The 23,497-nt window shown below is 51.0% G+C and overlaps 1 protein-coding gene across 8 annotated transcripts in view; it reads left to right on the forward strand.

Moving 5' to 3' along the window:
* The window catches only part of PRDM11 (PR/SET domain 11), an 86,355-nt gene that overhangs the window by 39,662 nt on the left and 23,196 nt on the right, over window positions 1-23,497 (forward strand). For 7 of the 8 annotated variants that reach the window (XM_053673042.1, XM_037166102.2, XM_037166106.2 and 4 more), the window contains exon 5: window positions 17,513-17,580. In XM_053673042.1, coding sequence (XP_053529017.1) covers window positions 17,513-17,580 — 68 coding nt within the window. Of the gene's footprint in view, window positions 1-17,512; window positions 17,581-21,287; window positions 21,710-23,497 lie in introns of all 8 variants that reach the window. The other variant, XM_037166107.2, reaches the window with a different exon arrangement.

Consider the following 23,497-nt stretch of genomic DNA (forward strand, 5'->3'; position numbering starts at 1 on the left):
CCCCTGAGGTCTTGGTTTTAGGGCTTCTGACCTCCAGAGATGTGGGCTGATAAATGTGTGCTGTTTGAAGCTGCTGCGTTTGTGGCGGTTTGTCATGGCAGCAGCAGGAAGCTAATCCAGGGTTTCGGGGCCACCTGCTCAAAGGAGCGGAGAGGTGGTCTGGCACCGAGGAGAACACGGAAGGCGAGTTCAGTGTGGAGGCATACAGTTTGGGGTGCACTGGAGACGCCCTGGTGGTGCTGCCCAGAGGCCCATCGGTGCACGTGGGTCTGCAGCGAGGCGATAGAAGGGGTAACTAAGCAGATCAGCTGATGCATTTATTCAGCGGAAGCCCGGGGAAGGGATGGGCAGTGGGGTCAGTGCTGTGAAGGGGGAGAAGCTTGAGGACAGCCCTCTTGGCTCGGCCAGCATGCAGGTCTCGGTGTCCTTGGTGGCGGCAGTTTCACAGCAAAAGCCACACTGCAGTGGACTGAAGAGTGAGTGAGTCGGAGGTGAGGAGAGCAGCCCATCAAGGGCAGCTGGCTTGTTTTATGTCTGGCTGCAATTATTATATGACAGGTATATACCACAATGGTCCCACAGTTGGAGGTTGCTGCCCTTCTTACTCAGATGAAGGAACCCAGGCCTGCAGAGGTTAAGTGGCCCCAACTTCCAAGCTGGTACGGGGTAGACTTGGGCTCCTTCAGAGGTAGCCCCTCTCCATGATGCTGTGGGCTGTAAAGAGTTCCTTCATGGGAATGCATGCCTGGGGAGGGGGAGCGGTGAACCTGGTCATGTGCACAACCCCAGACACAGGGCCACTCCCGAGCACTTGGCCCTGAGCGGGGAGCTCTAGGGGTAACAGAGATGCACGAGGTTTGCTGTTTTAGAGCTTGTGGTCCAGCTACGGGGAGCAGGGGCCAAGGTGAATGAGGGGCAGTGCTGCAGAGCACTCTAGGGACAGGGACAGGGGACTTGATTTTGGCTGGGCAGGTTGGAGATGGGTCTTGAAGGATGGATAGTAGTTCATCAGAGGAGGGTGATGGCTTCTTAGCCTGCGGTGGCCAGGGGAGCAGATCTAGGGCCATGCCCAGGGCAGGGCTGCTAGGATCCCGTCCTCTTCCCTCCAGAGTCAGTCCACACCTGGGGACAGTGCAGCTGGGCAGGCTGGGATCCGTAAAGAAGGCAGCTTCCCCAGGTGGGCGGGCTGGGGTGCGTCTGGGGTCTGGAGAAATGGCGGACTAGCAAGCCCTGGAATTTGCACCCTGGTCATAGATCAGCACCTCATCAGGAGTGGGTGTGGCTCGTGGTGCTGGAGTGGGGCCGGAGGCCAGCAGGCTGCTCCCTGCAGGTTCCTTCCTACAATCGTGAACTGTAGCCTGTGGATGGGTGAGGGGAGGGAGTGGCTGGAGGTCGAATGTGGAGGCTTTGACCTCTGTGCTCCAGAGAAGTGAGAGGTCTTAAAGGCCTAGAGAGAACAGAAGTGCAAAATGGCTCATGAAAGTAGGGTCTGTGTGTGTCTGTGTGTATGTGTGTATGTCCCAGACGATGGTTTGGATCAGAATCCAGAAGCCTCATGTTCTAAGTAAGCTGCATTTGTTGGTCAAATCCTGTCCCAAAGCCACACTTAATGTCTCTCCCTGACCTTCTGTGGGCCTTCAAAGCTCTGGCCGCCACCTAGCACAACACCTTCCCTTCCACGCCTCCTCCGCGTGCACACTCTGCTCCGGCGGAAACGGTGCTGATCGTGGCATAGCCACTGATGTTTACTGAGCACTTACTCTGTCTGGGCTCGTGCTTGGCACCTGATCACATGATCTCACTTAATCCTAGCGGTGCCTCCATCAAGTAGATATTATTCCATCCTTTGCACAGCTGAGAAAACTGAGGCCTGGAGAGGGTGAGTCATTCCTCACAAAGCTGAAGAGCTAGTGAGTCACCGAGCTGGGCAGTGTGGCCCGCCCTCTCACTCTGCCCCCTGGTGCTCTTCACCTCCCTTCCTCGCCTCACCTGTTCCTCCCTCCTGGCCTTGGCTGACTCCGTTCTGTTCTTGTTACCTGTGCAGCACAAGTGCCCTCTCCGTCTGGGATGCTGGTTCCAGTGCGTGCCGTCGGGGGTAGGGACACAGCCTGGGGTGAGAGGTACCATTTCCACTTGGTACCTCTACTTCATGGCCTGGCCTCCTTGGAAGGGGTGTTACACTCACTTCTGGCTGTTTAGAAAAGAAATACCCCTCCTTCTGCTTTGTCATCTTACCAGGAATTATAAACTCCATACCTCATTGCCAGGGTTGCCAGGCCGCCCTCAGACATGGCAGGCCTGTCCGTAGACCATGCTGCAGGCGTGAGGTGCTTGAGGAGGGCCTGGCAGCCACGTGCTTGGGCAAAGAGGCGGGAGACAGAGGAGGCCAGCACGGAGTTTCTATTTCAGTCACTTACTTGGACCCAGTCTTGTTCCAGTAGGGATTTAGGGCAGCCTAGCAGGATACATAAAATATAACATGATAGCATGTTAAATCTGGGAGAGAAGAAAGAAAAACAAGGGTGGAGGCCCTAAACGGAGCCAGGAGTAAGGCTAAATGTGTGCACCATAATGACCTGTACATGGACTTTCAGCTACATGGAATCCGAGCCTGGGCAGCTACCAGTGTGTACTGTCCCTAACCTGAGAAGTCCCAGGTAGCTCCCGAGCAGGTCAGCCCACAGGTCCTTATCTGGAGGACAGTGTGTGGTGGGCTTGCTCCCCCACTGTCCACCCACCAGACTCCTGCCGTCCTGGGCGCCGCCGCCGTGAAATGTGTGGCAGCGTTTTCCATTTCAGCTTCCATCGTAAAACGGGGGTTTATTTTAAAACTTGAAATTGGATGTGTGAAAGTTGGTGGCGCGCCCTCTGGAAACCCTCAGTAACCGGGGTGAGGGGCGTGTGGGCAGGCCCCGGCAGCACCAACAGGCAGGTTTGACCACGCCGGGGAGCCCAGAGGAGGGAAGAAGGGGCATTTGACATGGGCTGGGCATGTCCGTGTGCACTGGTGTGAGCTCGTGCTTTGCACGCTTGCTGGTTAATTTCTGTGAACTCTTTATTTTGAAAATTTCCCAACCCTATAGAAAAGTTACAGGAGTAGCATAGTGAATACCCTCACGCCCTGTATCTAGATTTACCTACTGCTAACACTTTATAACAATGACTTTATTTTTGTTTATTTTCCTCCAAACTGTTTGAGATTTGTCAGTCTTTACAGGCTAGATCATCTGTCTCCACTAATTGACTCTGCCGTTATAGGGTAAAAACAGCCATAGATAGTACACGAATGGATGAGTGTTCCAATAAAACTTTATTTATGAACACTTAAAAATTTGAAATTCAGCTCTGGCATGTGTGGCTCAGTGGATTGAGTGTCTGCCTGTGAGCTAAAGGGTCGCTGGTTTGATTCCCAGTCAGGGCACATGCCTGGGTTTCGGGCCAGGCCCCCAGCAGGGGACGCAGGAGAAGCAACCACGCATTGATATTTCTCTCCCTCTCTTCCCCTCTGTCTAAAAATAAATAAATAAAACCTTTAAAATTTTTGAATTTCATATAAATTTGAAGATCTTATCAGTAAAGTATGTGAGAAATTTTTTTCATTTATTAAGATAACAAAAATCTTGCAGGCTATGTACAAACAGATGGCGGCTGGACTTGACCTTGGGCAGTAGTTTGTGACCCCTGTCCCACATAGCCACGATATAATTATTACACTCAGGAAACCTAACCATGGATGCAGTATTGTCTCAACTGCAGTCCATATTCATAGTTTTCCGATTGCCTGGAGTTGGCTCCCCCACCCCAGGATGCACTCAAGCATCACACATTGCGTTTAGTTGTCACGTCTCATTAGTCTCCTTTACTCTAGAATGGCTCTCCCTGCATTGTTTTTCTCTTTCTTGTTATCGACACTTTGGAAGAGTTCAGGCCAGTTGTCTGCAGAGTGTTCCACGGTGCAGCTTGTCCGATTGCTTCCTCCTCATAGATGCAGACTGTGGATTTTGGGCGCAGACGATGTTGCGTCTTCCTCACTGTGGACATCAGGAGGCACGTGATGTCAGCTTGCCTTGTCTTTTACTGATGGTTTGAGCAGCGATGGATGATTCTTGCTGGTATCAATTATTATTCTTAGTTTAAAGTGATTTTTAACTATACCTTCTACATTGATTACTTGACATTCTTCTGTTAAAAAGAGTGCTCTAACTTCTCTCCTACCCCATCTCCTATTTAAAAATGATTTTCGTATCAGTATGGACTCATAAATTTTTTTTTCCTCAAGGTGTTCCAGTCTATTACTGTCATTATTCTTTTTGATGTTTAAATGACCCTAGAACTGGCCAGTGGGGGATTGTTCAGACTGGCTTCTTGTTCTTATTTTAGCACTTTCTTACTTTCTGGTATAAAAAGGTGCGCTTAGCCGTCTTTCTTGGGGGCTCTGATTCATTTTAGTGGGGAATGATGTTTAGAAACCAGAATCTCTGGGCGATAGCTGTGCTCATTGTTACTGGGGTCTCCTTGCTTCTAGGCCTGAACTAGATTTTGAGGGATGAGTTGAAATGAGTGGCCTAAGGAATGAAGAATTGGGAGAACGTGAATTGCAAGCAGTGGGCACTGCACATACAAAGGCGCGGGGGCACATCTATAATGTTGGTGAGGGGGATACTCACAGGGTGTAGTGGATGACAATGCTGGAAAAAAGTCACTTTTCTTCTGTTCTAAGAATTGGATCTTAAGAGACTCTTGATTCGATATCAGCTCTTTTCGGGAAGGAAAATATGCACCTGGATCCTAACATTCCTCTTAACACCAGAAGGATTTAATGAGCTTGGATTGTGTAACTACTTTATAAATGCTGGTAGTTTGGTTTTGGGTCACAAACAAAGCCAACGATCCTCCCCAAAATATATGCTAGCGAACGAGTTCTGGCTAGAACAGAGTCTGTGATTCTCAACATCTTCATACAGGAACCAGAGTGAGACATGAAAAGCCCCCCTGAACTGTCCAATGTCTCCACCCGAGCCGGCTCCTCACTCGACCTTCTTCATTCCTGCCCCCAAGCACTTGTCTAGCGGTGCTCCCCCCACCACGCGTGCCGTGTCCCGAGACTTTGGATGTCCCTTAAAGACCCACAAACAGAAAGCTAGATAAAAACACTTCTCATAGCTTTTAACACCAACTTTGTATGATTACAAAACCAAGACAGATGTACAGACACACAATGAATAAAACCAAACCAACAGAATTCAAATGAACAAAGTCAGGTGAACATCTCCATCTAAGGTGCCGTTTATGAGGTGAACGTGGTAGTGACGACGGAAACGATGATTCGACCTTCGGCACGCCCGTGCTCTTGTGCGCTGTGAGATGCCTTTATTTTTTTTTTGTTTGTTTGTCTACATCTAAAACACCGGGAAATCATTTGTTAGCGCAGCTGCCATGGTGTTTCTTGGTTTTTCCTTTGGCAGAATGCTTCATATACATGTTAAGCTTGCATTTTATTCTTTCGTCACAGGCTCACGTTAAATAGTAATAACTGGTGTTGTACTGTGTACTGCATACTGCATAACAAGCTACCTCCAAGTTCAGTGGTACAGAACATGGGTCAGCAAACTTTTTGTGTAAAGGCCAGACGGTAAAGCTTTTAGGCTGTGTGGGCCACATAGTGCCCCCGTCTGTGGGCCACTGTCACAAGTACACATTCTGCCATTGCAGTGTGAGAGCAGCCATAGGAGCGGCAACACTTTGTCGGTGGATATAGAAATCTGATTTCCATATAATTTTCACATGCGGAAATACTCTTCTTTCAATTTATGTCTAACCATTTGGGAATGCACAAACTGTTTAGTGGGTGGGTGGCACAGAAACAGGTCACAGGCTGAACTGAGCCCGCAGGCCATGGTTTTTGGACCCGTGGGGCAGAATGACGATCAGTTATTCCTGCCCACGTAGGCGCGGGTTGAGTGTGGTTCGGCCAAGTTAACTGGACGTGACTGGGCTGCTCTGCCCCCAGCTTTGGCCTGTAGCTCCGCCCCAGGGAGCCAGGTGTGCTCCGTGTGTGTTTGTTCTGGACCCGGACTGAAAGCCAGGGGCTCCCTGGGAAAGCACTTCTCCTGGCAAAGGTAGAGGTCGCGGAGGGCAAGCCCATCCTCTTAAGCACATTTCAAGCCTTTGCTTGTATCACGTATGTTAACTTCCTATTGGTCAAACAAATCATATGGCTGAACCCAAGGTCAAGGAGCGGAGAAGTACTACAGGCCACCTGTAAGACAGCATCTCCTGCAGAGTCATCTGGCCACAGGTGAGAGGGAGAGGCGAGAACTGGGGCCAAGAATCCAGTCTACCCCAGGTGCCAACTCAGTCACAGCCCAATACTTTTGTGTGGATGGCGGTCTTAGGGTTATTTTCCTATGTTGATTTTTAAAACTGAAAACATTGAGTCAAAAATTCTTAGAACTTTCGGATCTTGAGAACATATCCAAAGACCCTATGTTGAGAAACACTAATTTTAAATAAACTTCCTAGCTTTAGTAATAGGGTATTTGGGGTTTGCTGCTATTTGAAAATTTCTCCAGGAGAGGTCTTGTCTGAGCCATGCCCCTGGAGCCTGATTTAGTACCTCTAAACCCCCATGGGACCCCGGTTGTTGCGTGATGTCAACAGCAACACAACAAGATAAACAAAAATGGCTGCCATTTATCAGGCACCAGGACGCTTGTGTGTCTTAACTCTTTGCATCCTCACAACTATGTTGTGGAATAGGTTGATCATCCCCCTTTTACAGATCAGGAAACGGGGGCTTAAAGGGCCAGGTTACTTGTCCAGGGCTACACAGGTCATCATGGGGCCAGCTCATCATGGGGCCAGGACTTCAAAGTAATGCTCAAGCTCTATCTCCAGCCCCAGATAGGAATATCTCAATGAACTTGGTCTTCCCCAGTCATGTGGGCTCCTGCTTCTCTAGAGAATACTTTTCGAGCCAATGGTATACGATTGTTTCCTTTTCCTTGTCTGATTGCTGCTGATGAATTTTGGCAGATGTTCATTTTCAACAGCTTTACTGAGATATAAGTCGCATACCATGCAATTAACCTATTTACAGTGTGTGATTCAATGGTCTTCAGTATATTCACAGATGCGTGTTGTGCAACCGTCACCACTAATCTTAGAACATTTTCATCACCTTAAGGAGAAACGCTGTCTTTTAGCTCTCACCCCAGCTCTTTTCCCCCACTCCCTCCTGCCCACTGATCTACTTTCTATCTCTATAGATTTCTCTGTGCTAGACATTTTATATGAATGAGATCATGCAGTATGTAGTCTTTTGTGGCCGGCTTCTGTCACTTAGCTTAAAGTTTTCAAGGTTCATCTGTGTTGTAGGAGTATCATTTTTTATGGCCAAATGATGCTCCATTGCATGGGTATACCACATTTTGTTTTTGCATTCATCCGTGGATGGACAGCTGGGTTGTTTCCACCTTTCAGTTATAATGAATGGTGCTGCTGTAAACACCGCGCACAGGTTTCTGTGTGAGCATATGCTCTCATTTCTCCTGGGTGTGTACCTCAGAGTGGAATTGCTGGGTCACGTGGTAACTCTGTGTTTAATCATTTGAAGAGCTGCCAGACTGTTTTCCAGAGTAGCTGGGCCATTTTTCATTCCCACCAATAGTGTCTGAGGGCTCTGATTTCTCCACGTCCTTGCTGACATTTGCAGTTGTCTGACTTTATGATTCTAGCCATCTTAGTGTTACCGAACAACAAGATGTCCGAGGGAGGGGCAATACAATATTTGGCCCACCTAGGGATGCCCAAAACTGCTATACAACAGGGGCCACTCCCAAAAACAAAATACTAAAATCTACTGGGCCCTTCTGTCCGCTGCCAATTGGAAAGACATCTCTTAATGCCAGAGATTTGTGAAAAGGAAACAAAATGTTTATTTAATGCTATTCAGGCCTAATGCTTCCACTAAAATATCAAAGTCCTTTAGGGTATACACCTAACCCACACAGCGTTCCCTTCTCCCACTGTCCCAACTCTGGGTACCGTAAATCAGGAAAAGAGCACACATCTGTGTTGCAGGCCGCTGGCACCATCAGCTGTGTCACCGTGCAGACAGGATCTCGAGTTAATCCAAAGTACTGCGGTACCCTCTCATGGTCCACTGGCAAGAGTCCTTTGTACCCAGTTCCAGTCAAAGTCTCTGTTGCTTTTCAGGCCCCGCGGCCAAAGGGGGCACCTCAAAGCCGCATGGGCCTCTTCTACCAAAGCTGCAGGAGTCCGCACTCCACCAAAAGCATGTGGCTGTCTTCTTCACCTGGCTGCAGGGATCTCCATTCTGGCAAAGCTGCGTGGCTCTTCCCTTTCACCTGGGAAAGAGGGGGTCCGCACCCTGCCAAAACCACGTGGCTCCCTCTTTCACCTCACCTAGAGGGGGTCCTCACTCTGCTGAAACCGCGTGGCTCTCCCTTCATCTGGCCAAGCGGGGGCCCTTCATGTCTTGGAGCCAGTCTTCTCCAAGCTCTCACCCAGGCCTTCTCACTCAGGAGTCCCTTGTTACCTTCTGAGTCCAAACCCTTCTCACTCAGGAGAGCAGCCCTTAGTTCCCATCTTGAGTCCCTGCCACAACCTTCTCCCTCCTCAGGAGCGTCGACCCCAGTTACATTCTCCTGAGTCCCAGTCCACTCACTCAGGAGAGCAGCCCTTAGTTACATTCTGAGTCTCCGCTAGTTCCTTCTCACTCAGGAGTGCAGACCTTAGTTACATCTTCCTGAGATCTATCAAGCCCTCTCACTCAGGAGAGCAGCCCCTAGTTCCCATCTTGAGTCCCCCTAGTTCCATCCTGAGTCCCTGCTAGTTCCATCTTGAGTCCCCCAAGCTGCTCCCTTCTCCTTGGCTCCAAACTTGGCCACAGCTATTTAACATATCTATGAAACCAGTTAAAGGTTATAGATATGTTAAATAACCATTCCTCCAGAGGTTAGCTCCAAAACTGCTGCTATGCAAAATAGCTCTCAATGGCCCTGGCTCCATTCTTTCTTCCCCCTGTGGGGCGGGGGGTGAGGACATCTTATATGTCTCTCCAATATTCCTATACACCTTGAATTCTGGACACCATTCCAAATCCCTCCCTGGGGGCCCCCCTTGGTTGCACCCTGTATCATTAGCAGGTATGAGTGGCTTTGGAGAGCTTCAGTTCTTTTCTCTGCTTTTCTTCCATCTCTTGTTCTCCTCACTGAGGGAGAGAGATGAAGAGCCACCCACAGTGGATGTGCAGGTTGTGTACTGAATGACTGTGTGGAGCGCTTTTCACACCAGCCCTGTCAGCTGCTGCCCTTGGCCATGTTAATCTGGAGGACCCTTCAGATCCATCACTGATACTGCAAATTTATTTCTGTCTAATTTCTCTCCAGCCACAGGCCCATTTGCATTTGCATTTTTGCTGCCTCCCAGATGGGCAGAATCTCCTGGACCTCTCCCCAACACTTGCCCCGAGACCTTTATGCAATGGCATGACTCAGAGACAGGGCTCATTCTTGCCCCAGAGCTCATTTCACTGGCTTCACCAGCAGCCAGATTGATTATGAAGAGTGAAGCCAAGTGTGTCCTGAGACTGGTTGGTCCTGAGGCTGGGTCCGAGGCTGGGGGCCTTGTACAAGCAGAGAACAGGGCCTTGGGAAGGGAAGAGCTGTTTGACTCGGTCCCTGGGCTCTGGACTCAGACATGCCTACCACGTGTGGAAAGAGTGTCTTTGAGCAAGTCCCTTGCTCTCTACGAGCTCTAGTTTTCACATCCATAAAATGCGGCGGCCAGTCTAATAGAACATAGAGAGCCGTGGGTATGAGCTTGCTGCTCGCCTGCTGAACAGACCACAGCCAGCTTCAGCATCTCCAGTTAGCTTCACGTGGGCTGCAAGAAAGGCTGAGGGGTTGTGAGTGAAATTACAGAATGTGAAACCTGGATGTGGAATTTGGGATTGCAGGTAAATATGCCTCATTTACCAGGCCCCCAGGGCTTTGTTAAAATTTGTTAAAAGATAGTTTCAGAATGACAAAAGAAAGTACTAATTTCAGTATCAGTTAAATGGGGAGGGGAAGGGTTAGATCATGGTTTTTGAGCATTTATGAGTCATCCAGGAAGTTATACTTATACAGCAATATTTACAAAGTGTTATGCACACTTTAAGGGACCCCATCCCTTGCCAAAGCCTGTCCATGGACACCAGGTTGGGAACCCAGGCTTGAATCATCTCAGAGACTCCCTCCAGCTTAAGTGCCCTTCACTCTGTTTCTGGTTGTAGCAGAGGCCAGAGTTCAAGTTCGAATTCAGGCCAGCCTCTTAATCCCTCTGTTCTTCTACTTGCTGAACTGGAAAGTAGCTAGAGAACAGAGGCGATGCTGCTGCCTGCCTCCTGTGGTTCTGGGAGGAGCATCTGAGATGTGATGTGCGTGATGTGCGAAAGCACTTTGTCAACTGTGAATTGCTTCACAAATCATTGTTGTAAGCGCTCTGCTCTAAGACCAAGAGTAGGGCTGAACATCCAAATGTCTTATGGATTCCTGGAAAGTTGCAGGCAAGTCAGGTTTTGGAAATCCAATGTCCGAGGAATCCGGTTATGTGATCATTTACGGGAACCCTCCAGTGAATCCAGTGATTGTGGCAGACATTCTCTGGCAAAGCAGAGTATTCCTCCCTATTAAATGCATGCTCACATAGCAAATTTTCTCAAACCAGAGGAAAAGATGGGAGTTCATTGAGGATCCCAGGACGTTTCTGGTGGATTCTGACAAGGTCATTGGATGGAGGGCGTGGGTACCATCCCTTACTCCACTGAGTGCTAAAGAGCATGCACTGTACTGGTAGAGACTTGAGTTTGAACTCCAGCTTCCACGCCCATTTCCCTTGTGGCCTTAGGCAAGTTATCTAACAACCTTGAACCTCAATTTCCTAACCTGTATAATGAGGGTAATAGTAGCTACTTCACAGAGTTATGAGAATTCATGGGATGGAGCAGTTGGCAGTGTGAAATCGCTCCATGACAGCTGTTCATGTTTTATTATTGATGTTTTTATTAGCTATTACCATGGTAAAAAATAGCATTCTGGTCCACATGGACCATGCTTGACCCAGGGGGCTGAAACTCATGCTTTCATATTATTTTCTGAGGATATGTCCATATACAATCTTAGTTTAGGCAGACTTTTAGAGGTCATTTAGGATGGATTCGCATCAGTCTCCTGGACAGACAGCCCTCCAGCTACCAACGTCTGCATCTTCTAAGTGCACGCTGGTCGGGTCCTGCCTCCCCAGTGTGGCAGTCCTTCCTACCGTTGACAATGGCTCTACTTCCTCTGGGCTCGTCTTCTCCAGACCAGGGCCCCATCCCCAAGCTGACCAGCCCAGACTCTGCACACTGCTGTCAAAGTCTGTCTCACATCACAGTGCTCAGAGCTTGAGCTAGTTCCTGAAATACCAGGCTCAGAGGGGCCAAGGAGTTGACCTCAAGGGAAAATACAAGGGGGTACTCTGGGAAACCAGCTTCTGGGGCCTTGGTCCCAAGCATCTGGCCCTGGATAGCCAGGGCCATCCCAATCCAGGCCTGGAGGCCCATATCTTGATCTGTACTTCGGGTTGCCTGGGCTCATTGCTGACATGTGACATGGTCTATGTGCCCTGTGTGGTTCTGCCAGTCGCTGCTCCTTTGCCTAGAACACCCTTACCCTCCTCTTCTTCAAGACTTCAGTTTAGATGCCACACCCCCTAAGAAGGTCCTCGACTGACTCCCAAGTACAGAGCTCCAGCTCAGAGTCCCCATATTCCACAGAATCCCCACCACAGCATGGACCAGGGGCCACCTTGGCAACCTCTCTTTGGTGTCCCCCCGGACTGTGAGTTTTGTGAGAGCAAAGACATTCTCTGCCTGGATCTCCATTTCTCAGAGCCTGTAGCTGCTCGCTCAGTGATATTTGTTGAGTGAATGAATGCTCGATTTGAGAAAATCTTGACTGGCAGGAAAGATAAGCCAAGAAACATACCTCAGTTAATGTCTGGATCTGAACCCAGCGACAGAAGCCTTGGGTGGTTCCCACCCAGGTCTCTCTGCCCAGTGAAAGCTGCAAAACAGGCTGATCACAGCCACCCACTGTTGACCCACAGACCTCCTGTCACTCAGAATGAGTGACAACTAACATTCCTCCCTCCGTTGATAATCGCGATCCCGATCACAATGATAACAGCAGTTGTTGGTGAGTGCCTTCCACACCAGTCATGACAGTAGTGTCTGAGGTTGGTTTTTACTCCATGTCATAGATGAGGAAACTGAGGCATGGCCAGTGAAGTCATCTGCCCAAGGCCACTTACTTATAAAAGGTAAAGTCAGTTCTTCTGGCTCCAGCGCTCTTACCTCCCAGTAGGTGGTCCCACTATTGGCTGCCATGCCTACAGAAGCTTCTCTCTTGTCCGCAGGAGAAGGAAAATCAGAAAGTGATAAAGTTGAGTGATTAGAATTATGATAAAGGGCGGGGTTCTAGAGATTCCAGGGGAGGGTCCTTGAAGACTGGGGCGTCTGGGGGGACGGCCAGGGAGGAGGAGCCTGAGCTGCACATTTTCTCTTCTGTCTCAGAGTTTTAAACCTCAAGGCAGTGCAGTCTCATGAATAGACAAATGAAGCAAAAGCCTCATCCCCCTTCCCTCTCTCCTCCCCTCCAGAGATACATGTCTCCCAGACTCTCCATGCACAGATAAACAGAAGCATAGCCCTGGGCAGTGTGGCTCAGTGGGTTGGGCATCATCCCACAAGGCGAAAAGTCACCGGTTTGATTCCTGGTCAAAGCACAGGCCTGGGTTGCAGATGCTCTCCCTGACTGGGGGGCGTACGAGAGGCAACTGATCTATGCTTCTCTCTCACACTGATATTGCCCTTCCTCTCTTTCTCCCTCCCTTACTTTCTCGCTAGAAATAAATTTTAAAAATTAAAAAAACCCACATACACATGGCAGGATGCTTAATAACCTGGTGGTGGGGTCAGGGGGGCAGTTATATGTACCAATTTCCCGGGTGCAATGCTCCCACTGCGGCTGATTACAAGCTACCGACACAACGGCTCTGAACAAGCATCTGGGAGCGGAGCTGCAGAAGCGACGGCCACATGGTATTTCCGCTGCGCAGGTGCAGCAGATGCCCGCACCTTTAAGGACGTAGATAACAGTACAATGCAGGGAAATTATTGGGAGGTGGTAAGCTGTGAGTGCTTATTACCTTTTAAAAATATGACTTAATTGCTCTGTAAGTTTATATAACTAATTTTTAGCAATGGCTGGGTTTAACAACTGGGTCACAAAATTTTGGAAAATTTTACGGTCACCTCTCATTAGCTAGCATAAGCCAGCTCCAGCAGCCCACTCGTTTCCTCTTTATTAAAACAGTAACATTCTCTGAATTTTTTCTTTAACTCACTTTATACTTAAGATTCTTTACCCAACAAACCGTCCATTCACCAGTATTGTACCGTGTGCCAGGTGCTGTGTTGGGGGCGCCGTACTTTGCCTTTGTTAGTTTCTGGTCCAGTGAGAGAGACGGTCAGTTACCAAATCCATAGGTGGAGAAGCAGCATCAATAACCAAAATGCACCTTGTAAGTAGGTCTCCAAAAAAGACGTAACAGGATGATGTCACGGAGAAAGCGCTGAGTGGAGGCAGGTGTGTGGAGGTCAGGGTGCGGCAGGGGAGAAACTTCTTGAAGTCCAGGCTAGGACAAGCCTCTTCTGAGAAGATGACAGTATCTGAGACTCCAAAAATAAAGGACCAGCCATGCAAAGTTCAGTGGGAAAGTGCGCAAAAGGATGGGTCCACTTAGGTACCATTCCCGTGAACTTTACAAACGTGCAGAACCAGCTCCGTACATTGTTTTTAGAACAGTCCTTGTAGAGTGGAGGTGGGGAGGCGCCCCAGCAGCTTCGGGATGGAGGTCACCCTGGGAGGGAAGGCGAACAGGAGGACGAGTGGGAGGCAGCCATGGTCTTCAACTACACCTCGGTACTTTCTTACGGCAGGAGAAAGGGGAGGTCTGGGACACACATGGCTGGCGGTGGTTTTCACCGGCTCTGGCTGATGGGCACCAGGCTATCAGCGGCATTGTTCTCTGTAATTTCTGGATGCTCGAGACAGTTCATGATCGTGATTTTTTTGAGAATAGGGGAGAAGAGGTTGTGGGCAGTGGACCTGACCAGAGTAGCCATTCACTCTGGGATCATTTTGGCTGCAGAAAAGTGAGGGGAGAGAGAGAGAGGCTCAAGAGCAGCTGGGGAGGCAGCCAGGGACCAGGTCATCGTGCAGGCTGTGATGTAAGTCCGAGTTTTATTGTGGGTGCAGTGGCTGCCCCCTTGAGCTGGAGAGTGACAGGATGGGATTTGCGCTGGTAAAGGATTCCTCTGGCTGCTTTGAGGGGAACTGGTGGAGAGTTAAGAAATGGTATCGGGGAGGTTAGTTCAGATCTCTTGTCATCTAGATGGAGCTGATGGTGGCCCGGGACTCGGGGAGATGCAAGAAGCATCGGAGAGGAACATTTTTGAAATCTGGTTTGAAGGATTCGCTGAGGGATTAAATATGGGGTGGGGGGTGTGGAGGAAGGGAGGGTGACTTCCTTTTTCTAAAAACCCATTTTATTGAGATATATTTTACATACCATAGAGTTCTCCCATTTAAAGTATATCACTCAGTGGTTTTTGGTAGGCATGATTTTCTTTTTAAAGCCTGAGCGAATGGTGGTTTCTAATTCTGTGATGGGGAGAATGAGAGATGTACAGGCTTAGGGGTGAGGCCCGAGGGAAGTTTGAGATGCCCGTGAGCCATCCAAGGGGGAATGGGATATGGGAAATTAGATATTTACATCTGGAGCTCGAAATAAAATATTGTGACTAATGAATGATTTGAGAGTCTTGGAATAAATGTGAATATCCATAGAAAGAGTACAGGTAGAAAGGTGTGTGGGGAGAGCAAGGGGACCCTCAATCCAGGTGGACTGAGAGTTCGTGCTTTGAGCCCCAGCCCATTCTGCCAACCAACAAACATACTGCAGTGAGAGACCCAAAAAAGAGAGAGAGAGAAATGCAAAGTGATCACAGAGCTGAAAACAGAGGACTACAGGGCTCCGGTCTGGAGCAGGCAGGGCGGTGGTGAATTTTAGCTCCTCTAGGGCAACGTGAACTAGAAGTGCCCCATGTGAGGCGGAGAGTGGAGCTGCACTGGCTGCTTCAAATACAGCGAGGGAGAGAGAGCTGGGCAGATAGACTCCGACTCAACATGAACCTTCAAGTGGAATGAATCTCCAAACTAATGAAGAAAACTAATGTAAAAAAGACAGTCTCCAAAAGTCAATGACAAATGAATTCACTCTAATTACAATAAAAGTAGTGGCGTGTTCTAAAAACAAATTTAAAATAACTGTTTAGGGTCTCTATCAGGAGTAGATTGGACTGCGTGTAACTGAGATTCAAAATAACAATGGCTCAAGCAAAATAAGAATTAAGTTTCCTTTTATGAATATATTCTCGTGAGGTGGCTCTGCCCGATCCAGTCCTCAAGGAACAAAGCTGGATCTGGCTCATCCTAACTCAAGGCTTGAATTATCCTCAGAGCCCAAGTTGGTAGTTAGACCTCCAGCCATCACGTCTGCATTCCAGGCAGCAGGGTGGTAGCAGCGCATGTATCAGCTGTCTTTTGAAAAAGTTTTCAGGAAGCTGACACACGGCACTTTCATCTACATTCTATTGGTCAGAACTTAGCTAGAGGAGAAGCAAAAAATGTATTCTGTTACTGTAGGTAGCCAAGTGTCCAGTTATAATTCAGGGGGTTTGTTACAGTGGGTGCAGGGGATAATAATAGATAATGAGAGATAATTAGCAGTCACAGCCTGAGGATCCCCACAGAAATAAAGGAAGGAGAACATCCATTAAAAAGATCAAGACGGGAGAGGGTATTTTTTATGTGTTTGTTTGAATCGAAAACCTCTGTTCTTATAAAGACATCATTAAGAGAATGAATGAACAAGCCAAAGGCTAGGAGAAAATATTTGTAAATCATATCTATGGTAAAGGAATTGATTCCAAAATGTATTTTTAAAAACTCTCAAAACTCAATAGCAAGGAATAAATCCACACTTTACAAAACGGGCAAAAGATCTGAACAGACGCGTCACTGAAAAAGATATGCAGCTAACACGAGATTACAGGGCCCCAAGGGAACTCTGGGGGTGATGGACACGTTTGTTTTCCTGATCGTCATAACAGATGTACACATCTGCCAGGACGTACTAAGGGGTGCGTGATATGTCAACCACACGTCAATAAAGCTGTTAGAAAAGGAAAAGAGATGAACGTAGCATGAAACAAAAAGGCAAACTGAGAAAAGATGGATGTGAAAAAGAACCAGTTAAAAATTCTTTGAAAAGTATTAATTGCATTAAAAGTACCCAATAGAAAGGTAGAACTCAAAGAAAGGTACTCAAAGAAAGGAAGAACCTCTACAGCTGGACAAACTCTGAACTGGACATAGTCAAAGAAAGAATTAGTGAATTGGAAAAGAGTTCTGAGAAATTTTCCCAGAGCACTCACTACCCCGGAAGAGAAAGAGAGAGAAATGTGAAAGGGTGATTAAAAGACATGGAGAATAAATTGAGCTGCTCCCAAATATATTTGATAGAAATTCTTCAAGAAGAGACTGGAGAAAATGACCAAGGAACTATACTCAAAAGCATAATAGCTGAGAAGTTTTCAGAATTAAAAAAGAGATATGTCCTATCAAATAATATGCTCATCAAGTAATGTGCAAAAAGTTTAAAAGTATATCTCTACTTCAAAACCATACAGTGAAAGGGCAGATCAAGAATAAAGAGAAAGCCTTAAAATTTACCATAGACAAATTGTCCACAAAAGCACAGCATTAGACAACATCAGAGGGTTGCTGAAGAGCTCATGGCAGCGGCAATCTTCAAAAGTGCTGAAAGAAAATAAAACTGAATCTGCCTAAAATGTTGTACCCAGCTGAGGTCTGATTCAAGAGTGATGATGAAATAATGACAATTTTACAGAAGATAAAGGGGCTCAGCCCAAACCAAACCCTGAGGGTCCCAAACGTTCAGAGATCTGGGAGAAGAGGAGCCCTCTCAAACCACGGATGTCTGTATGTCTAGCCACCAGTGCTGGCCTCTGTCTCCCACAGAGATGAGAGGGAGGGAGGGGGAGAAAGAGAGAGAAAGAGAGAGAGGAAGGAAGGGAGGGAGGGAGAAATGAAGAGAAAAAAGAAAAGGGAGAAAGAGGCTGGATTTTACTGTGTGGCCCAAGCTTGGTTTCAGCCCTGCCCCAGTGCTGACACTGTGGCCGAGGGCAAGAGGAAGTTTCTGTGCGGTAGCAGGTGGGGCCAGGCCCTGGGCCCTGGGCCATGGTCTGGGGAGGAGCCCCATAATATGAGAGCCCCCTCCTGTATGGCCTATTCTAGACTCTCTCTCCGTCTTCCAGATCGTGGATAAGAACAACCGCTACAAGTCCATAGACGGGTCGGACGAGACTAAAGCCAACTGGATGAGGTGAGTCCTGCTCTCTGCTGATCGCCCTGGAGCCTGGCCTGAACTCTGGAGAGAGGCCAAGGGAGCACACCGGGCCCCCCAAGACCCCGGGACTGCTGTTTGCAGGGTTCGGGATGTGTCTAGCTCTAGGCGACCCTTTAGCTTCCCCAGGCTTCCATCAGGGGGCTCTGGAGGAGGCCTGCGGCCAGACACGTGCGTTACAGGGACCCCTAGAGACTGCACTCTTCTTAGTATGTCTGGAATACCCGGGCCCCGGCCCTTGGCCCCTGGCAGCATTCCCACACAGGGGCTGCCCCTCCCGGGGGACCGTGGCACTGCTCACAGGGCAGGCTCCTGCTGTGGTGGGTGCAGGACCCACCCGGGGCAGCCACAGCAGTGTAAATGCCCTCCGTGGAGGAGAAGGTTTCTGGCACAATCTCACTCAGTCCCCGACGGTGCTTGCGGCCCAGGCGTGAGCACTTTCCAGAGTGGTTTTACTGTGGTCCAGCGTTGGGACAGAAGTTAGCACCAGAAGGACCCTTCGTGGCCAGCCGGGGAGAGCAGGAGACTGGCCAGGGTCGCTCAGAAGCTGAGCTGAGCTTGGACTCCGAAGGCTCCCCTTTTGGTTCTGTGCTGCTGGTCTGTGCCATAGGCCAGGGCCCTGCTGGTGTCTGGGGGTGGGGGTGGCAGGTCAGATTTGCCTTGTTGCCTTTTTGGTGGCCTCTGTCTGGGACTTGGGAGTGGTGACTGGGGTCTGGGTCTGGGCTGGGAGGGAAGGCAGGCCTCAGATGGCTGGACCCGGGGGCACTGCCATACCGTGGATCGGGCCCTCTGGTTGGTGTCCTGTAGTTCTGTGACTCATGGAGACAAGTGGGGGCGGGGGGGGACTGTGCTCGCAGGGAGGGCAGTGAGGGTTTGCTGTGTTTAAACTCTGAGACTTCCCAAGCCAACGAGGAGAAAATCGGTTTGAGGCAGGGAGGCTGTGGCATTGCCTCCCGTCCCCTTTTCTGTGGCTTCATTGCCCACCGTGCTCTCACCTGAGAGCCTCAGCCACGCCCAGAATGTGGCTCTGGGAAGGCACCCACAGTCCTCACTGCCTCCTCCTCCCGACCGCGTTACTGAGCACCTGCGGGGGGTCGGAGCAGGTTTGGCACCTCACCCTCCCAGGCCTCCAAGGCCTCATACCTTCCACCACGGAAACTGCTTTTTCTGAAACAGTTGTTGAGTGGAGGCACGAACTGTGGGCTGCGAGGGCCCGGATGAAAGGTGGGAAGGGGGCCTTTGGACTGAGCCTTCAAAGGGGCCAGATTTTTCTTTGAAGGCACAGTGAGCAAAGACTCAGAAGTGGGGACCACGTGTCCAGTGGGCCAACAGATGGCCTCTGGCCTGGGCCCCTGGGCCCTGTTGCCACATTATGGCTGTCGGCAAGCGAAGGAGAGTGTCTGAGAGCTGTCTGGTGTCAGGCCTTTCTGAACTGTCACTTTCAGAAACTTTGGCCCATACAGCTGATTCTGTTCCACTTTCGCACCCACCTCTGGTCTTTCAGCCTGGGAACAAGGCCTCACTACAATTCCAAAGAAGGGGATTCATCATCTGAGCCAAGTGACCAATCATCTGGCACCCCACACTCTGTTTCACTTGGGCTGGAATTAAGCCCAGGGCACTGGTGTCTTTAAAGCTCTCCGTAGTAGTTCTGATGTGCCACTAGTGTTGGCAACTACCGCTCTGCTGCTGCAAAGCTCCAGGGGTAAACTGAGGTCCAGAGCAAGTGAAGGTGATGCACTCAGTGGTGGAACCCGGGCTGCTGCAATGGCGTTCCTTCTGCTTGTGCACAAAAGCATGGTTTCCTGAGCCTCAGGTGGGGTGGGTTCTGTCACCACTACCTCGCTGGCATGGGGTCTGTCCTGTTCCTGCCCCAGGCCCATTCTGCTCCAAAAAGACGCCGAGGCAGTCACAGCTGCAGGGCCCTCATTCATTAAAGACTCAAGGAGTAGGTGGGCTGGGCCTGTGGTTCGTTGCCATGGAGATGCCCCTCTGGTGGTAGTGGGAGGGGAAAGCCAGTTCTTCCTCCTTCCCCCTGAGTGCGCAGCTGCCATTTGCACAGCTTGTTGTCATTTGCAGACACCAGTCACTTGCACTGTCACAGCCTAGGGTCTTGTAGGAGATCGAAGGGAGTCAGTTTTTTTCAAATAATAAGTGGGCCGGGAAGAGAATGGCACTCACAGAAGGAGCGCGGACTCAGTGGCAGCCGTCAGCTGGGTGTTGTGCATTCATGAAATCAGTGATCCCTGCCCGGGGGCTGTTTTGCCCCCTGAGGGTATTTGGCAGTCTCTTGGGGCATGTTTGGCTGTCACATCTCTATGGGTGGATGCTACTGGGCTCTCTTGGGCAAGAAGCCAAGGTGCTGATAAACCTCCTACATTCTGCGAGGACACCGCCCCCCGCCCCACCCCTACCCACTAAACAAAGAATTTTTCAGCCCCAAATGCCAACAGTGGCAAGATTGAGACAGCCCTGCACGCAATCCTCCTGGCGGCCCTGGGAGGCGACACTGGAACCACCGCCCTTGTTTTACAGAAATGGGTTTGCAGGGGAGACTCGGCCTCTAGCCCCAGGACTGTCCGAGTGCCAGGCCCAGGCCGGGTCTTGCTCTTCTGCCTCCGCCTTGCCTCTGGGGTAGCGGTGTTCGGAGGGACGTGGGGAGGAGGGGAGAGGTGAAGCGTCTCTCTGCTCCTGGCCACTCACTGAAGTTTTGGCAGCCGTCAGAGACATGAATCAGGTCCCAGTTCTCCCTCCATACCCTGGGTCCCTGTCTTGGGTGGACCTTTGGGCACTGGTTGCAGGGTAGACAGAACCACACCGTGGACACTGAGTTCCAGAGCCAGAGCAGGTACTGGGTCAGAAGCGGGGAAGGGCCACGCTGCCCCCTTGGCTAAGGCCCCTGGCTGCTCCCTGCCCTTGAAAGCCGAGTTCTCCCCTGGTCTCCCCTGAAGTGGAGCTTGCCTTCCAGTGGGCGCTCATGGGCTCCTCACATTCTACCCATAAGCTGCCAAAAAGCCACGCCAGCTGACTCCCAAAAGGAGCAGCTGCCGGCCAGCACTCCAGTTGGAGGGGAGCCTGCACACACCCAGAGGTGGGCACCTGGTGGGGACTTACAGGCAGGGGATGGAGAAGAGAGCTGTTGGACAGAATAAGCTCTCCGTGACCATTCCCTAAGTCTGGGCGTCCCCAGCAAGGCCACACACCATGGATGCCATGTGAATCGTCTCCCTGTTTAATTATTCTTCCTCCAGGCCATTTATAGGGGCAGCGGCCTAACCCTCACCCCAGGAGTCAGCCTTTGTTTCTGTTCTGGGCTTTAAAGCTCTTTTACATATTTCAGCTCCCCCCAGCCCCTCCTTAGTAAGAATCCCCTAGGCTGGTGTGGTTGTTATTCCCTTTCTGGATGGAGAGAATGGGCCAGGCCCGCACAGCTAGTCAGACGGCCTGGAGCTGGAGGTGGGGGGCTCAGTCCAGCGCCCCCGCCGTGCGCGTGCTGCGTGGCCTCCTGCGTTCTCAGCAGTGGTGGAAGGACCTCTCGGCAGGAGGAGGGTGTGGCGGTGGTGAGCTGCTGAGGGTGCCCAGGTGCCTCCTGGCTCCCCAGCTGGGGGCCGGCATTAGGAAGGAGGAGGACCACCCACGTTGCCGGGCATTTACCCAATTGTGCTTTGTGGGATATTCAACCCAAGGAATGTGGCACCCCTGGCCGAGCGTAAGCGGAAGCCCAAGTTCTCCAAGGAGGAGCTGGACATTCTGGTCACCGAGGTGACCCGCCACGAAGCTGTTCTCTTTGGGAGGGAGACCATGCGGCTGTCCCATGCCGACAGGGACAAGATTTGGGAAGGCATAGCTCGGAAAATCACCTCCGTGAGCCAGGTCCCCCGCTCCGTCAAGGACATTAAGCACAGATGGGATGACATGAAACGGAGGACCAAGGACAAGCTGGCCTTCATGCAGAAGTCCCTGTCTGGCCCTGGGGCCGGGGGCCGGGCCCCCACCATCACACTCACTGCCCACGAGAGGGCCATCGAGTCGGCACTGCTCTCGGCCCGTTCTGGGCACCGCTTCCCCAGGTCCGAACTGGATGGCACCGACAGTCCTTCGACCAGCTGTGAGTACCTCCACCGCCCCCCCCAGCTCCTCCCGACACTCCCTGGCCTCCTCCTTGGCAGGTTCCCCCTCATTCGCCTTCTCCTTCTCTCCCTGTCTCGCCCATCTTCCCATTCTTCCCTCCTTGTCCCACTGTCTCCTCCACCCCTTTCCGTTCATTCATTCTAGAATGTTTCCTGAACACTGCGCCAGGAGTTGTGTATAAATTCTACACCGGCCTTGCTCTTGGGGAGTTCCGAGACTCGTGGGAATAGACTAACTTTAAGTAAATAATTGCACAAGGAAATTTGTAATGAAGGACTGAGGGACCAGCACAGGAAATCCCGAGAGCTGAGTTCATAGGGGTGTGACCTATGCCATCCCTCGGGCCCTGGGCTCCGTGCTGGGCTAAATGCTCTGCTGGTCCCTGCCCGATAGTTTTTGAACAAGGTGCCCTGCACGTTCATGTTGCATCTGGCTCTGAAAATGCTGTAACGGCCTGTCTGAGAGCACACAGTGGTGGGACAGGCTCTCCCCCAGGGGCTGGGGAAGGGTCCCGGGAGAGACAGCTGAGCCGGGATGCACAGGATGAGTAAGAGTTAACCAGGCCGGTGACTGCGTGGGGTGCAGAGGAGGGGAGGCGAGAGGAGCGCCTCACAGGCAGAGAACAGCATGTACAAGGCCCCGCATCAGGAAGACGCTTGGCACGTTCCAGGAACAGAGAGGAGCCAGGGAAGCCCAATGGAGCAGGCGAGGGGGAGGGGGCGCCGGAGGAAGCCGGCCAAGTCTTCAGGGCCCAGGCCATGGAAAGATCAGTTCTCTCTCCCTCTGTCTACTCCTAACATCTTTATTTCTGTGTTCTCTTCTGCTCTCTTTGCCATGCTGCCTTCTCTCCCTTCTCTCTGCACTCTGCCTCTTGCTGTCCGCCCGAGGCTCTCTCTGTTCTCACTAGGTCCCCTCCCTGTGTGTACCCCCCCCTCATGTCGCCCTCTTCTCTCCCAGCACTTGTTTCTCTCTCTCCCCTCTGCTTCCGTGTCTCAGGACAGACTTTGATTCCAGGGGCCAGGGTGCCACCAGGGGCTGGCGTGCCAGATCTCCTGGTGCAGCCCGATGTATTTCTATCTGGGGTTCACCAGAAGGGGGAGCAGTCGAGGCCCTTCTGTGCTGGAGCGGCACCCACTTCAGTTCCGCTGCTGCACACCCCCACCTCCACCCTCAACCCACAGCCCCAGCTGGAGGCCATCGGGCTGCTGACACGTCCCCCAGGGCAGGCCAGGGCGGGGCAGAGCAGGGCAGGGCATGGCAGGGCAGGAGGGCTCCAGAGAAGCCGGCCGCTGGCCAGCTCCCGGGAAGGTGGTTCCCAAACACCCAGCCCTCCCTTCCCGGGCCCCTTGCCGTTGGGATCTGCTGACTTCCTGCTTGGCTGGGGCCCTTGACAGGTGGCCGCTCAGACTCAGACTTTTAGGACTGGGAAGGAACGTGGAGACCATCTAGTGTAACTACCTCGGCGCCCAGATGAGGAGGTGTCTGGGCTCCAGAAACCGGGATGTTCCCAGAACCAGGACTCAAACCCGGCTCCGAGTACCACACTGGTTTGCTAAGTTTCAGGATAATTCCACACTATTAGGAGAAAAAGAGGGGGCCCAGCACCCAGTGAAGTCTGTTCCCTAAATTTTCCCCATTCACCCCTCATGCCAGAGCAAAGGTAATGAGGCTACCAAATGTGACCTGGGCTGGGCAGGGGGCCTGGGACCCTCTGCAGCAGGCTAGGCCAGCCCTCCCTCTCCTTCCCCGCTGATCGACCAGCTGT

This window comes from Artibeus jamaicensis, unplaced genomic scaffold (assembly GCF_021234435.1).
Source record: "Artibeus jamaicensis isolate MK-2021 breed Jamaican fruit bat unplaced genomic scaffold, CSHL_Jam_final contig_797, whole genome shotgun sequence".
NCBI classification, from domain to species: Eukaryota; Metazoa; Chordata; class Mammalia; order Chiroptera; family Phyllostomidae; genus Artibeus; species Artibeus jamaicensis.